Source organism: Syngnathus scovelli, chromosome 7, assembly GCF_024217435.2.
Source record: "Syngnathus scovelli strain Florida chromosome 7, RoL_Ssco_1.2, whole genome shotgun sequence".
Lineage (NCBI taxonomy): Eukaryota > Metazoa > Chordata > Actinopteri > Syngnathiformes > Syngnathidae > Syngnathus > Syngnathus scovelli.
In genome coordinates, this window is record NC_090853.1 from 566,219 (window position 1) to 581,051 (window position 14,833).

General features: G+C 44.2%; 1 protein-coding gene across 2 annotated transcripts in view; it reads left to right on the plus strand.

Moving 5' to 3' along the window:
- Nucleotides 1-4,394: 4,394 nt before the first annotated feature.
- Nucleotides 4,395-14,833, plus strand: part of LOC125972487 (cell adhesion molecule 2) — a 46,681-nt gene continuing 36,242 nt past the window's right edge. For both annotated transcript variants that reach the window (XM_049726198.1, XM_049726199.1), the window contains exons 1-3: nt 4,395-4,555; nt 4,716-4,871; nt 6,192-6,624. In XM_049726198.1, coding sequence (XP_049582155.1) covers nt 6,561-6,624 — 64 coding nt within the window. In that variant the 5' untranslated portion in view covers nt 4,395-4,555; nt 4,716-4,871; nt 6,192-6,560. The remainder of the gene's footprint in view (nt 4,556-4,715; nt 4,872-6,191; nt 6,625-14,833) is intronic.

Consider the following 14,833-nt stretch of genomic DNA (forward strand, 5'->3'; position numbering starts at 1 on the left):
TGTTGCGCACGGCTGAATAGCGTCGCCTTTGCAAGGGTGTGAAGGGCAAAAAACACTAAGTCAACCTACGTTATTTGTGCCATTTTCTGGATATTTCATGTTAAAAGCCTATACATGTACTTATGGCAGTATTACAGAAAATACGTAGCATTTAGCCAGCAGTGCATCACATTCAAGTTGTCCAGCAGGGCTGTCTGGCTCTCAAACCGACGGCCCTGCCAATGTCGAAATGTTGCATAATGCAAGAGCATTCAAAGCGGACTCCGCTCGGGAGCCTGAATCAAATTCTTCCCCCATTCTTCACCCCAGTTTCACCCCCCAGAAAATTGTCTTTCTGTGTCCCCCCCAGAGATGTCGCTCTTAGTAATGTATTCATAGCGAAGAGTTTAGATAACGTCTGTAAAGCTAATCTGTCAAACAATGTGAGTTGTATTCCCCGTGTTCACAACAAAGATCAAAATATTAATACAGAATCAGAAGTGCGTTGCCATGGAAATGTTCCCGCTTTAAAAGGCTGACGCAAAAACACGTCTCGTTCACTCATTCACTTTATTGATATTGTGTGTTGTATTGAAGATGAAGAAAAACAAACATGTAAAAATCCTCATTCAGTCCCTGTAATTACCCATCAAAGCATTGAAGTCCAACCAAGCTTGAGATTTGCTTCCCGGTGTGTCAAGCTTGACAAAACACTGCCCAGGCGAAAAAAAAAAAAAAAAAAAAGGTGATGGTGGATTAAGCCAAGCGAGTCGGCGAATACTTAATGGTGCAAAAGAAGAGCAACGCCGGAAACATTTTTTCAACAATCAAATAGAATAATTAGTGGCATCTGCTTGGAACGTTTCCCAATGGATGTTTTACTTTGTGAAAACTTCTCTGAATTTATTGTCACTTATTCACTGTTGTTGTTGTTTCTTTTTAAATGACCAAAGCAAATTTGAAGACTTTGCCATTGTTCTGGTTCAGACATGTTAAGGCTTTTATTCCATTGAGTAAAAAAATGCCGAGCGTGTCTCCTTTAAAGCAAGTGAGCAGAATTTGTTTACTTGACTTTGAAAGTATTCCGTAATCACAGACAAATGAGCACTTCACGCAATGACTCGAAATGCAACTGCTTTTGAAAAGTAATCATTTGACAGCTGGTGGTGAGAGTTTTTCTTCCAAGGTTCCCGCAAGGAAAAGGTAATGGGCAAATAAACAAGAAAGGAAAAAGCATCCGCCGATATTTGGCTGACAAATTCAATTGAATTGACCGAGTACAAATAACACGACTTATTTAGCAAATGTCGCGGGCAAAAGTCACTCGTGTGATGTTCAGCTCATCTTCTGGTAAAACTCAAATGTCTGTTAATTGAATTAGGTCCAGTAGGTCGCGCTCAGACGCAACACGGGCGCCTTCCTTCTTTCAGGGATCAAAATTGGATGTCAGGGATCAGTGTGCTGATATATTACCAGTCATAATTCACGTGAAAGAGAGCCGCCGCCGCCACCGCCGCCGCCTCGGCCCGACCGCCACTAAATGAAAAGGTTAACGCCGTGTGAGATGGCGGATGATGCTAATGAGAGGTGATAAGTTCGCTAGCAGTCTTCAATTTCAAGGATGGAGGAGTCTCGGGAAAAGCCAAACCGGGGCCGACGCGAGGAGCCGACTCGTAAGATGAGAGACATTAGACGAGGCGCTGGCGGAATCTCTTTAAGATAAAACGCTGGCGGGGATAAGTCGCATCTGCCCTGTGGTGACTCTCGCTCGTAGCCGCTGTGACTCATTCAACATGTGGAGTGCAGTTCATTTTTCTGTCCCATTAAAAATGCATTTTTAGGCGGTCAAGTAAATGTCAAGCCCTGGGGGTGATATGACCCCGAATGGCGGGATCGCATTTGCCAATCAGAAGCCTAAAAGAGGAAGTCAACCCCAAAATGTTCTTGACAAGAATATGTTATATGTGCCCCACATGGCACTTGGATTAATATCACATTTGTGGGATATGACTTGAGCAATCAAATGAACCTGTTTTTATCCATCTCAGGGAGGCGGCCATTTTGCCACTTGCTGTCAACTGAAAATGACCTCACGGTTGCAGCAACTGTGATGTCATTTTCAGTCGACAGCGAGTGTCAAAATGGCCGCTCCCTTGAGATGGAAAAACCACAAACAAAACAATAATGACAAAACTAATAACCAGAAAGTGTGATGTCATTTTCAGTCGACAGCAAGTGTCAAAATGGCCGCCCCCTTGAGATGGAAAAAACACAAACAAAACAATAATGACAAAACTAATGATCAACAACTGTGATGTCGTTTTCAATCGACAGCAAGTGTCAAAATGGCCGCCCCCTTGAAATGGAAAAAAACACAAACAAAACATTAATGACAGAACTAGTGGCAACCATTGCCCACTCCCACGATGCACCTACGTAGCATTTAGCTTCATATGGGCAAGCTTGACTTTAAAACGCTCTGAAGACTCCACAGGAGGCTTAGGCTGTGTCATTTGTAGGCTACGTGGTGCGCCAACAACCGCTTTGAAAATCAGGAGGTGTTCGTCATGCTCTGCTCGGGGTGCCGCGTGTAATTACTGCAAACAAGAGCAAACACGCAGAGACTAATAGATCGGATTGATAAACATGATTTATTATCCTTCCACGTGTGGGCTATTGAAGTTGCTCATTTCCGCAGGAGGGATTTGATTGTATGCAAGAAAACGGCACATTTGTGTCTCCAAATAAAACAAACTCCGAGTCGGAATAATTGACTGAGTCTGTGGCGAAATTAAACTTTGGTAAAGACAAAATAGCATTGGAGGCGAATTGCCTCAAGGAACGCTTGGAAAAAAGGCTGAAATCATTGTTGAAATTTTGTTTGGAGCAATCAACCAAAAAAACCCAAAAATCCCAAACTGCTGAAGTTGAACCCTTCGACCATTATCGTCACAGGAATAGGATGAAGAATGGAAAATATGCTTCAACTGTGCACACACACACACACACACACACACACACACTCGATGCAAGCATTTCTGCTTCACCTTGTTAGTCACACAAGGAATAGAGTCGTCTAAAATTAGCCGCGCCGTTTGAGACCCAGCAGGTAGCTAGTGCCCCGTGCTAATAGATCCTGGAGGTGAAGTACCCATTAGCTCCAAAGGCATATTCACCTCTAAACAGATGTTTTTGTGCAAGTTGAAATGGAGGGAACGACAAATGGTAATGGAACACCTGTGCCGCTGTGGGCTAGCTTGCAGAAAACAACAAGAACAATAGCAAATGCGCCACTTTACGCAGTTTCGTGTTTATTCGCCCACGTGGTACACAAAAAAGGTTGAAGCTTAGCAATTAAAAAAAAAAAAGTTGTTTTTCTTTTTTACACTTTGGAAATTTCAAGGCCCTCGGCAATAGTTTGCCCAACGGTGAGTCTGATCAACAAGCAATAATCTGGAATGTAATGGAGGCTTTACTGGCCGCTTCCTTACACGGCATCATTTATTTATATCACTTTTAGTTCACTTTGATGCGAGCAAGGCCCGTAATTGCGTGCACCTCAGCCATCATGTTTCCTTGATCAAATTTTAATCCCTACGTGAATAATGCATCGTGAATTTGGGACCGGAATTTTCCGATCAAAATGAAAATATGAGACTCGAAAAAAATAAATCATCTAGTGGTTCCTCTGGCAAACTTTGTTTCTATGCCGTTTGTAAAAAGCATCAAATACAAGGCTGCTAATGGAAGTTGTGGGCAAAAGTTGTTGTGTTAACCGCAGCACAAGTGGTGCATGGCTTCGTTTTTCCTTTTAAACGGCCGTCTTTTCTTTTAGCGGTTCGCAAAGAGAGTCGGGTCATTAGTCATTGTAAAAAGCCGAGGCGAGCGGACGTCTTAATAAGCTCAAAGTGGAGGCCAGACGTCGTCGGCTTTGCCTGTTGACAAACAACAGCAACCGAGCCAGACACTCAACACAAATGTGCAAAGTAGGAAATAAAAAGTATGCAAGTTGGGATGAATGATCTTTTTTTTCTTGAAAAGATTCTCTTCACTTCCTCGCAATAATGTAACTGTATTTATTTTTAAGAACAAGTTTTTTTTTTTTTTTTTTTAATCAAATCCAATTTCCATGCCAAAGTAATCCGCCCGGGGCCTTCAATGTCACAAATGACGCTCCCTTGACACATTTTAGCAATGGCTGTTTTATTGTTGTTGTTTTTTTTTTTTTTAACCAATCAGATTTCAGATTCACAAAACAAAGTCTGCAAGGTGGCTGAGATACACGTAATCATTTTCCCGCTGTCTGATTGGTTGAGCTGCTGTCCACCGGAAGTTTGATCGCTAGCTTGATTGACGGAAGATTCATTTTCAAGGTGACCTTTACAAAAAAGCTAGCTCGCTTGAAAAGCTTGAAAAGAATTCATTTGGCACTTTGAGATTACCACGTGTTAGCGCTACAGCTTCCTTACAAAGAAGGGAAGTGGATTTTGTCTAGGACGAACTTCGAGATTAGCACGTGTCAGATGGCTTGCAAAGAAAGCAAGTGGATTTTATCGAAGAATAATCAGCAGCCCTGGTGAGTACTATGTATTTCAATTTTTTTCTCTCAAATGTTTTTTGTCAAGTTATTAAGTGAATATTGATTGTGAACTGCTCCAAATGAAATGGTCGTGTAGCGCTCTGGAGTGGTTTGGAAAAAGATGAAGGGTTCACTTTATGTCTCTCGCTTTGATAAGAATGGCATTTGTACGTCGAGCCGTTGAAGATGTCCGGAAGAAACAGCAGGAGGAGGGAGAAGCATGAAGTCGCCAAGGAGAGCAGATGGTCAGGAGGAATGAGGAAACGTGACCGGCGTTTTGCAGAGAGTTGCGACAGCTTCATTTTGCAGCCAGGTAACGCGGAGACTGACTTACATGGGCTTCGTACGGCTCCTCAATTGTTTTGTTTTTTTCAAAGTCAATTCAACACAATTAATAAGTAAATCCCATGTGAAAGACTAAACACTGCAACCTAATTAATTGACAATTTAACAAATATAGTCAGTCAATGATTCTCCATGCTTTCACTCACAACCTCATGTTGAATTTGCTCCTTTGGTGTCCCAAAAATGATGAAAAGAATATGACCGTATCTGCTCCCTTTAGTCGCTTGTTTTACTGGCAGCTCCATACAAATAGTGTCAATTAAAAATTGACAACAAGAAAACTTGAAGACGTGAGCCAGCAGAGACTTTTTTTTAAAAAAAATTCCAATGGAAAAATATTTCTTTACGAGGCCTGCTCATTGACCCGCAACGTATCAGAAGTGTTTTCAACCTAATCAGCCTGTTGGCAGGTCGTTCCGTTTCATCCTTTTAACGGCGCCCTCTCGATGGAGCCTTTGCTGCTTTCAGTCCAGTTAACCCCTTGAACCCGGCCGGCACTATAGCGAGCCGCTCATCGTGTCGCCGACTTCTGATTCACAGCATTGGAGTGGCGCCACGCCACGTTCACGGCGGTGCAGATTGAATGCCGCGAGCGCCCGAAGGCCACGTCCTCATCACTTGATTAGATTGGCCGCAGCTGATTAGTCTCATGTGGCCACCAGAAAAGAGACGAAATATCAACTGTGTCAAATGTTAATTCATTCATTGCCAGTTGGGATGTATCTTTGACGTCTATAGCCCTCCATGGCAATGAACGAGTTGACTAATTGTTCAAGAGATGTCGTAGGATTGGACATTTTTTTGACTCTGAAGCATCAAGAGCTGTCTTTCCATACGAACGTGCAGTATGCAATATTGGGTCTCGCTTTGACCAAACATGGCGCCGCCTCGTGATTACGAATGTACGATTGGCCGCTTGTTGCTAGGCGGATTTCCAGGGGCAAAATGATTCCTGTGCTTGCAATACTGACCTCTGAGCGACGGAGAGAAGCAGCATTTGCTATGTGACTAGCTTTCTGAATGTTCTTAACTACTGCTTCCATTCCAAGCCCGGCCAAGTCCTGTTCATTTGTCTAGGCTAGCGGGAGCTGAAATGATTTTCTTTGTTTCAAGGACCCCCGAACTATTACATGTACCTCTAAATACCCTTGCAGATTTTCAAAGGTTAAATAAAAAATCATTTGTGTGTATTATTGGCACCTGCGGTCTATGAAAATGTCATTTTGAGCCGAACAGTAGGGTTGAACGAGATACTATAATTAATTGCAAATCATTTTGCGACCCCCAGGTTCCGTTTGTGCGAGTCCACAAGTGGGCGTGGCTTTGTCTCCATCCCGTCATCCAATCAATGAGCAGCACGGGAGCCGCGGGCTGCACATGCACGCTGGTGTCCAGCAGTCAGCGTCGTCCTGCTCCAGAAGAGGACCGGCTGCCCCCCCCCCCCACTTCCTCACCCAGCCACCCACCCACCCACTTCCCTCCCTCCTCCTCCTCCTTCTTCCTCCTCTCAAGCAGCAGCATCATCATCATCATCACCCGTCAGAGTTCATCCATGTAGTCTGCGCATCCCCGTCTGGATAAGTGAGCCCTCTTTCTCCGTTCCCCACGCGTGGAGCGCCAAGTCACGACAAGGCAGCGAAACATTTGAGAAGTGAAGATGATGATGCTCCAGCGGCACTTGCTCTTCCTCCTCTCCAGCCTGGGCGCCAGCATTTTTGGAGGTGAGTGCCTGCGGGGAGGCTGATGCTGCAAGACCGGGGCGTGGTGTGCGTTGCGTGCATGAAGAACCCCCCCCCCCCCCCCACCTCAAAATAACACGCCTGGTCCAATTCTCCATCATCTGTCCTGTGTGCGTGCGCTGGAATGCGGGGAAGTTGCGCTGTGCGTGCGCGTGTGCATGCTCTCTGTGGAAATAATGTGGCAAGCGACACAAGTTTGCGTGTTGCCGCGGGAGCAGAAGTTGTGTGCTCGCGTTGTTTTGACTGCTGCAGTCACCTCCAGCTCAAAGGATTGTGTGCGTGTGGCGTGCGTGCGTGCGTGCGTGCGTGCGTGTACCTTGGCATAATGCATTGCTTTTTACCTGTTTATGTAGCAAGTTAGTGTGCAGCAGATGCAGCTCCTGGAATGTGTGTGTGTGTGCGTGTGTTTGGAATGAAGTCCCCCCCCCCCCCGTTCAATTCCAAAAGTCTCCCGATCTACCCCCATCACATACCTCAACCCCTCCTTCATTGTTTCCCTGCTAATTGGGCTCTGAATTCTGATGAAAATCTGCGAGGAGCTGCCGCCACACAAAAAGGCTTGTAATCTATTGCCTATAGATGCCACAAGATGGCAGCAAAGCACTTTTTCCTGTTAGACAACGTTATGGCTTAAAGAAGCTCCTCCCTTTAGTTGAACTTGCTGTAGTTGCTTGGCACTGAGGTTCCAACAGGTGGCGCCTAAGCAACATTTTAATAAGCACGTAAAAGAGAATGCGTTTTTAAGCGAGAATAGGCATCATAGCTAGTCAGCCACGCCCACATTTCAACGGTACGTGTGTGTGTGCGTCTGTGTGTGTGCGTTTTAACTAAAAACGGTGCGTTCATAAGGCACTTGAGTGTCAATATTGATCTTCGCATGGTTGCTTGTGTTGCTTTTGGCAGACGTTATGTTTTTGACAATAGGGCATACCGTGGCGTTTTGAAGCCCCGGCAACCAAAAAATCGAATGGGTAATTGTGTCATCGAACATCTGATGATCGTATGAGGCGACATTTTGAACAAAAAGATTCATTGCGAGAGGCAGCAGGGGTGCGTTTTATTTCTGCCGCATTGATGAGCCGCAAATATGCTCATTCTTAACGTTGTCCATTTTGTGCCGGTCGAAGCCTTTAGTAATTCTGCGGCTGCACATTTTATTGATTACGTCTTTGTTTGCATCACATGATTGTGGACTCGAGTGACACGCATAATGTGAGGCAAGCCAAAATGATCTCTCATATCTTCAGACCGCAAACATGAAGTCGGCACCTAATGCAGAAGAGTTTCACGACTAAGCGACTCGATAAGCATTAGTCGCATTTCTCAGAGGATGAAGAACAAAAACACAAGTTTGATTTTCTATTGTCTGCGGCTGCCTCGCTCTTGTCAGAGCGTGCGTTGGTGAATGCAGAAACTGTCAAAAAAAGAAAAAATCTGGAGGCTTTCGTGCTCCACTGAGTGCTATTCTGCCTTAAAATGGTTTCTTCTACATTTGCTGTATTGCCTTGCCACCTACGCCGAGTCATTTTTCATTGGGAGCCTCGACTGCAGGGTGGCACTTTTCAACGCCACTTGATAGCTGAGAAAATGCACTTGTGTTTCATCTTCTGACTTTGTGAGCCTGCCTGCGTGCCTGTGTGCGTGCCTGTGTGCGTGCGTGCGTGCATGCGTGTTTGTATAGAAAATGTCTGTCAAATGAACTTAAAGGCAACGGCAAATGAAGCTCAGAGCTGTCATATTTAAGGTTCACGTCTCTCACACGCACATACACGCACGCACACACACACACACACACGCAATCTTAGCATGAGCATTGTTTTGTTTTTGTTTTAGCACCTATAGCATATGTGCCACGCCCCGAATAAGTGGTCCGAGCCTGGATTGCAGGCTCGGACGCTATAAAACAGTGACCCAAGTCCCATGATTAGGTACGTACAAGCCAATACATGGATGAAATTGTTGACATTAGCCTCTTGATAATAATGCTCACTTTTGCCGGATACTATCGTTAAGATCCCAAATAAGGTGGCAAGTCCACCATTTTGTTTTGAAATGGATCATTTAAGACGGTTCACGGGGCCTTTGAATTGAAAGTACATCTATGAGATGCAATACATGACTAATAAGATGAGTAAGAGTTAATGCATGATGTGGAAGTGGACTCCCCTTTTTTGGTTCATTTAACTGTTAGAGATCCAAGAAATATACGTATACATTTTGTCAAATAACGCAAAAACCTGAGGAGCACAAGAAGCAAAGGGCCTTGATGGAATAAATAGCTCTCCCGTTGGACTTGCCGTGTTGGAGATGCATGAAAGTTAGCATAGTGAATGTGCCCTTGTGTATTTTGCAAAGTAAGGTAAAAGCCCCGAATCAATGGCACGTCCTCATAAAGCCGCGGTCGGCACGGCAGCTGCGTACCGAACCCCTAAACTGAGCAGAAAAACAATGTTAGGCGGGACCTTTAATCTGAAATACAAAACGCAGGTTCTAAAAATAACACTAAGGGTTGGAAACTTGACGGTAACAATTCCGGAATAACTGACGCGTGTACAATGTGGAGAAAAGGTGTTCCAAAGACATCTGATCTATTTATTCCATCTGGAGGACCCCCCGATGATCAGCGAACCACGCTGCTATTTTTAATATCTTTTCATGTGACTTGGACTCGAGAGCGCTCACTTTGGGTTGGCCTTTTTTTTCCCCCGCTTCTATTTTGCAGAAGCGAACATAATTACGCATTCATTCGCCCGTCGCCGGCATCTGCTGTGCCGCAGGTGACCTTAACCACCGGAGCTGCGGCAAGCCCTCACGTAATGACCACTCTCAACCTCGGGGGCCGCCATCAGCGCGCCGTAAATACACAGCGCCACGGCGGGAAGCTGGCGTCTCGTCACAAATGGACGGCGGAGGCTTTTGTGTCCGTGGCGGCCAGAGAAACGGTGACGATGAAAAGCAAAATTGTCCAAAACTTGCTTGAAGGCTGCCTTTTGTAAAAGCGGGCAGCGACCAGGTGGCGGGCGAGATGTCATCTGAGCAATTTCTCAAAGGCCTGACCTGAAAAAGAGATTTGGCGCGGGCTGACCCTGAGCTGAGCTGAGCTGAGCTGAGCTGAGCTCGTTGCAAATGGTTGGGCTCGCCGGAATTGGACGTGTGAGAGCGCTTGTGTAACCACTGACGATTTCTGATAGATTGACAAAATGTTGTGGTTGCTTACAAATCCAAAAGACATCACCCATATAGGCCATCCATGGGGAATTTTTTGGATTGATTATTCATTTTTCATTACAAAGTTGTGTAGTTCTTTAAAAAATGTCATATCTTATAGAAATAGTTGTGATCGCGTAACCATTGCGGCGGCCATTATGTACTTGATGACATTGTTAATTATGACAGCTGGCTTCCGTGAAAGGACTTTCCAGTTTAGCCTTAACGTGTTCATGTTGTTGACTAGCGCTGAATATTCCTGAGTGCATTCGCGACGTGATGTGAAATGTGTCATTATGGAAACTTTTCTTTCTTTTTCCTCTGCATTATCACCATTACTACTCTGTTGAATTAATGGTAACTACGGAAACGGCTGCCGGCGCACGCTAGCACTGTGTCAAATAAGCGCTCGCACTTGTACAATGGCTCCCCGTAATTGGCTCCGTACTCGAACATTCTGCCACATTCCGAGAGGAAGAAAAGAGCGCTAACGTACCGTATTTTCCGGACTATAAGTCGCTCCGGAGTATAAGTCGCACCAGCCATAAAATGCCCCAAAAAGTGAAAAAAAACATATATAAGTCGCTCCGGAGTATAAGTCGCATTTTGGGGGCAATTTATTCGACAAAATCCCACACCAAAAACAGTCATGAACGAGCAACAACAGGCTAAACGATAGCAACAACAGGCTAAACGATAGGTATGCTAACGTGACAAACACAAACAAAGAGCTGAGAACGGGCCTGACGTAACATATAGAGTGATTAAGGACAACTATTACATGAATAACATGTTTATAAAACCATCAGTGTCACTCCAATTCATTAAATAGCAACAACAGGCTAAACGATAGGTATGCTAACGTGACAAACTCAAAGAAAGAGCTGAGAACGGGCCTGACGTAACATATAGAGTGATTAAGGACAACTATTACATGAATAACATGTTTATAAAACCATCGGTGTCACTCCAATTCATTAAATAGCAACAACAGGCTAAACGATAGGTATGCTAACTTGACAAACACAAACAAAGAGCTGAGAACGGGCCTGACGTAACATATAGAGTGATTAAGGACAACTATTACATGAATAACATGTTTATAAAACCATCGGTGTCACTCCAATTCATTAAATCCATCGATCGATCTTTGTCAACAATGGGTGCGCACGGCTGAGGGCGCTTGCGCTTCAAAATATTCCACAGGCTCATATAACGATAGATAAACTATATTTTAAATAACTATAATACAAGCCAATAATATTATCAAACCATCCGTGCACTTTAATTCCATTAAATCCATCGATCAAATTCCTCGTCCTTTGTCAACATCGCCGCGCGTGCGCCCTGACGTCACCCTCGTCTTTATTCCACAGATCTACTATATAACTATATTGTAGCATTAACAAAGTACAAGGATAGACGTAGGTTTGGTAAACGGCTCTTTATTAAACAAAACAAACTTCCAAGCGTGTGGCGGCGTGGACTTCCAGACAGACCGGGCGTGCGTAATGGCCATGTCCGAGCCCCGCGCACCGTTCGCGGACAACCACTCGGCCGATCGTCGGCCCCCGACTCAGTAGAGACCGGGCGTGCGTAAAAGCCATAATAGTTTTTCAAACCTTCTATGTCACTCCAAATCCTTAATTCCTTCAAACTCTTTGTCCTCCGTGTCACTTAGAAATGATCACCGCTAATGATGCCGGTCGTCCTTGTGTGGGCACGTTTGTATGTAAACAACCGGCGCGCCGCGCTACTGACGTCACTTGAAATAGTAATCCATTGGTACATCACGGTTCTCCAAACTTTCTTTCTGCTGCTCGATTACTGTTTTCAGCTGCATATTTTACAACTTGAAGTTTGTAACCTGCAAAATATGAGTTTCTTTTTGGTGCCATTTTTCTTAAGCCCACCCAGTTGATGAGTCACGGCCAACGGTAAAATTTAGAGCGCCCTCATCCAGTTTCGTCTGAAAATATAATTTTTTTTGGTTGTTTTATCAAAGTCAAAGTCTGCTTTATCGTCGATATATTTTTTTTATATACTAAGACACACAAAGAGATTGAAATTACATTTCCTCTATCCCTCGGTGAGATAGTACACATATGCATACAAGCAACACAAAAAAAACCAAGAAGGCACTAACAATGAATAAATAAGAGTATTGAATAAATGATAAATAAACAAATAATAATAAATAATAATAATAAATATAAGAGGAGCAAAAATGGAGCAAGTGTACATACAGCAGACAGTGGACTTGGATATGGTGCTTTAAAGTGTTAATTGCTTTATTTGATGTTTTCTCTATTTTTTATGTTTTGAATATGTTCAAGATAAAGAAATAAAAGCATGTGAAGTGATCAACTATACTAAAAATAACATGGGAAGTGGTCAACTATACTTGTAAGTGATGTCTTAATGATCAAGTAAAAATTTGTGAAAAAAAAACATATATAAGTCGCTCTTGAGTATAAGTCGCCCCCCCATCCAAACTATGAAAAAAACCGCGACTTATAGTCCGGAAATTACGGTATTATATTTCAATTAGGAGAAGCCGGCGAGCGCTTCCTATTAAAAGTGTGAAAGCCACTGAGCCCATCAGTGGTGTAATGAATACACTACGCGGACCTCGCATTGAGATTTACGCCGCAAAGTGATACCGTTGCGAATGTCACCAAAATGACACCCGCTCGCTTGCGTGATGAGTTGTTCCAGATTACAACGCAAAAAGGATGCCAATTATCGGCCAACCTGAAACGCGTGCTAAGACCGGCAAATCTTCTCATCGGCTCCCGCGTCTTTGCGATGATGGCATCAAACGGCTAGCTCCTCCTTCGCATCAAGGCGGGATACTGACAGCCAGGATTTGTTATCCTAATCTCTTGGCAGGTGATCACGTTTGCCTCGTTTCCGTCCTCGATATCGCCAAAGATCTATCTACTTGGAAGCGCCCCCGTGTTTTTTAGTCTTTCTCTCTTTCGACGCACTCGTCTGTCATCTGGGATTTTTGTCACTCGAGGACTCATTTGAAGCTATTCTCCCATTAGCGAGCGAGCGAGCGAGCGAGCGAGCACACCCTGACAGACAAACGTGAACGCTGCCTTTCGTTTAGTCGCAAACGTTGACGGCGTGAAAGGTTGAAAACTTTTCCGGAAAATCTTTCAAAAGTTCCCCATCTAACGCTTTGAGTGAGGAACTTGATGTCTTCTCACTCTTTGTTTGGCGTAACCTCAGTTCAGCTGTATGACCCCCCCCTGAGGTCTTCCAATTTGTAATTTGAGCAAAACGTGTGGGAAAGCTAATACAGACAGAACAACCTTATGGATTTTGTCGGTCAGGAAACCTGCAACAACCGTTAAAACGCAGACGTGGTAGCAGGCAACCAAAACAGTCAACCTGCTCTGGCGTGACCTCTCTTAACGTGCTTCGTTTTCTCGTTGTTGTTTGTTCACCGTCGATTACTTTTCTGTGGTCCGAAAGGGCAACGTCTCAATTAGTTTCATTTTTGGGCTGGTTTGGAAAGCCTCTGAGAGTTTTTATCATAATTATTGTTTTTGGCTCATCTGTGACATTCAGAAAGTAAATGGCAAGGAGATAAAAGTAGGTCATCGTGCATTGATCTCGTTACCGTCGTTCGTAAACACATCGACTTTCGCTATCCGTTAAGTTCAATGCAAATTGTCACTGTGTAAATTGCAATGTGGCATAACAAGCAGGATGAAATTCGTTTATTTTGAAAAGCATAACTTGGCAAATTTTAATGGGACATAGGATTTTGTATGAAAAGTCATGCAGTGTAGTTTAAAAAATGACCACTTTTGCCACGTCTACATATTTAGCGAGCTAGCTAGCTAGCTAGCTAGCTATCAGTTAGCTTGCAGGTAGGTAGCTACGTATAGCTTACAACTTGCTATCCTGCTAAATACCTCTAAGGAAATGCAAGAAAGTGTTGTCAAGTGCTACTGGCTGCATGTAAAGTGCAAACTCTGGCAAGAGCGCTGAGTCACAAATGCTAAACGCTGCGAGCCGCCCACTGGCACAAACGCATTGAATGGGAAGCGGTCTGTAAACTCGCTCTCTGCATCCAAAAGGACCATTTAAAGCTTTCAAAATGGCTACACATGAGGTCAGGTTGACACTTTTAATGACCAACAGAGAAAGGAAATTTGAAGAATGCAGAAATGTGCCCACAATAGCGTTATTTATCATTCCAGTAGCAAAGATTGAAACTGATGCCTCATTTTTGACTTCCTTGCTTGGTCTGGCTTTGTGGTCCCGCTAGCACTTGGATTCAAGAATTATTTATTTTTGCACAGTTGGAGTATTTTGTTAATTTGGGTGTAATTCCATTGTCGACTCCTAGATGGAGGCACCCAGTTTTGCGTTTTCCTTCACCTCTCTGTAGCGATCCCATTTTCACGTTGTGACCTATTTTTCCAGAAGCTAACCTGGCGTTGACTGCACCGAGCGCCCGATTGCGTCCTCGCTGTCGGAAAAGGGCCGTCGTCTCGTGTCGGAGACGTCGGCACGTTGCGGGATCCCGTGCTGCGGATATCTGTCACAGTGTCATTTCAAAGAGCTTATCACAGAGGGAACATTTTCTGCTTTGCCGCTTATTTGAAAAGAGATTCTTTTGTGTGTAATACACTTTTTCACACTGGCGGCGGCATTAATATGCAGCATAATACCATCAAATGTGTCATCATTTAACAGACAAATGTCTGGCGTTGACTGAAAGCATTGCTTTGAGATGAATGCAAATTGGAATTTGTGACTTCTTTTTAAAGGTTGTTTCTGATTTAATTGATTCCCCCCCCCCCCCCCCGTCCTCTACTCAGTAAAAGTTAATTTCAGCATGGAGTGTGGGAAGCATTTGCGGTTGCAGCTGTCTCGCAGTAGGAACGAATGTCAAACACGGTGACGGCAGATGGCGTAAACGTCGCCTAAAGGCGTCCGGGAATGGCTTGGGAAGGCGCTCGTG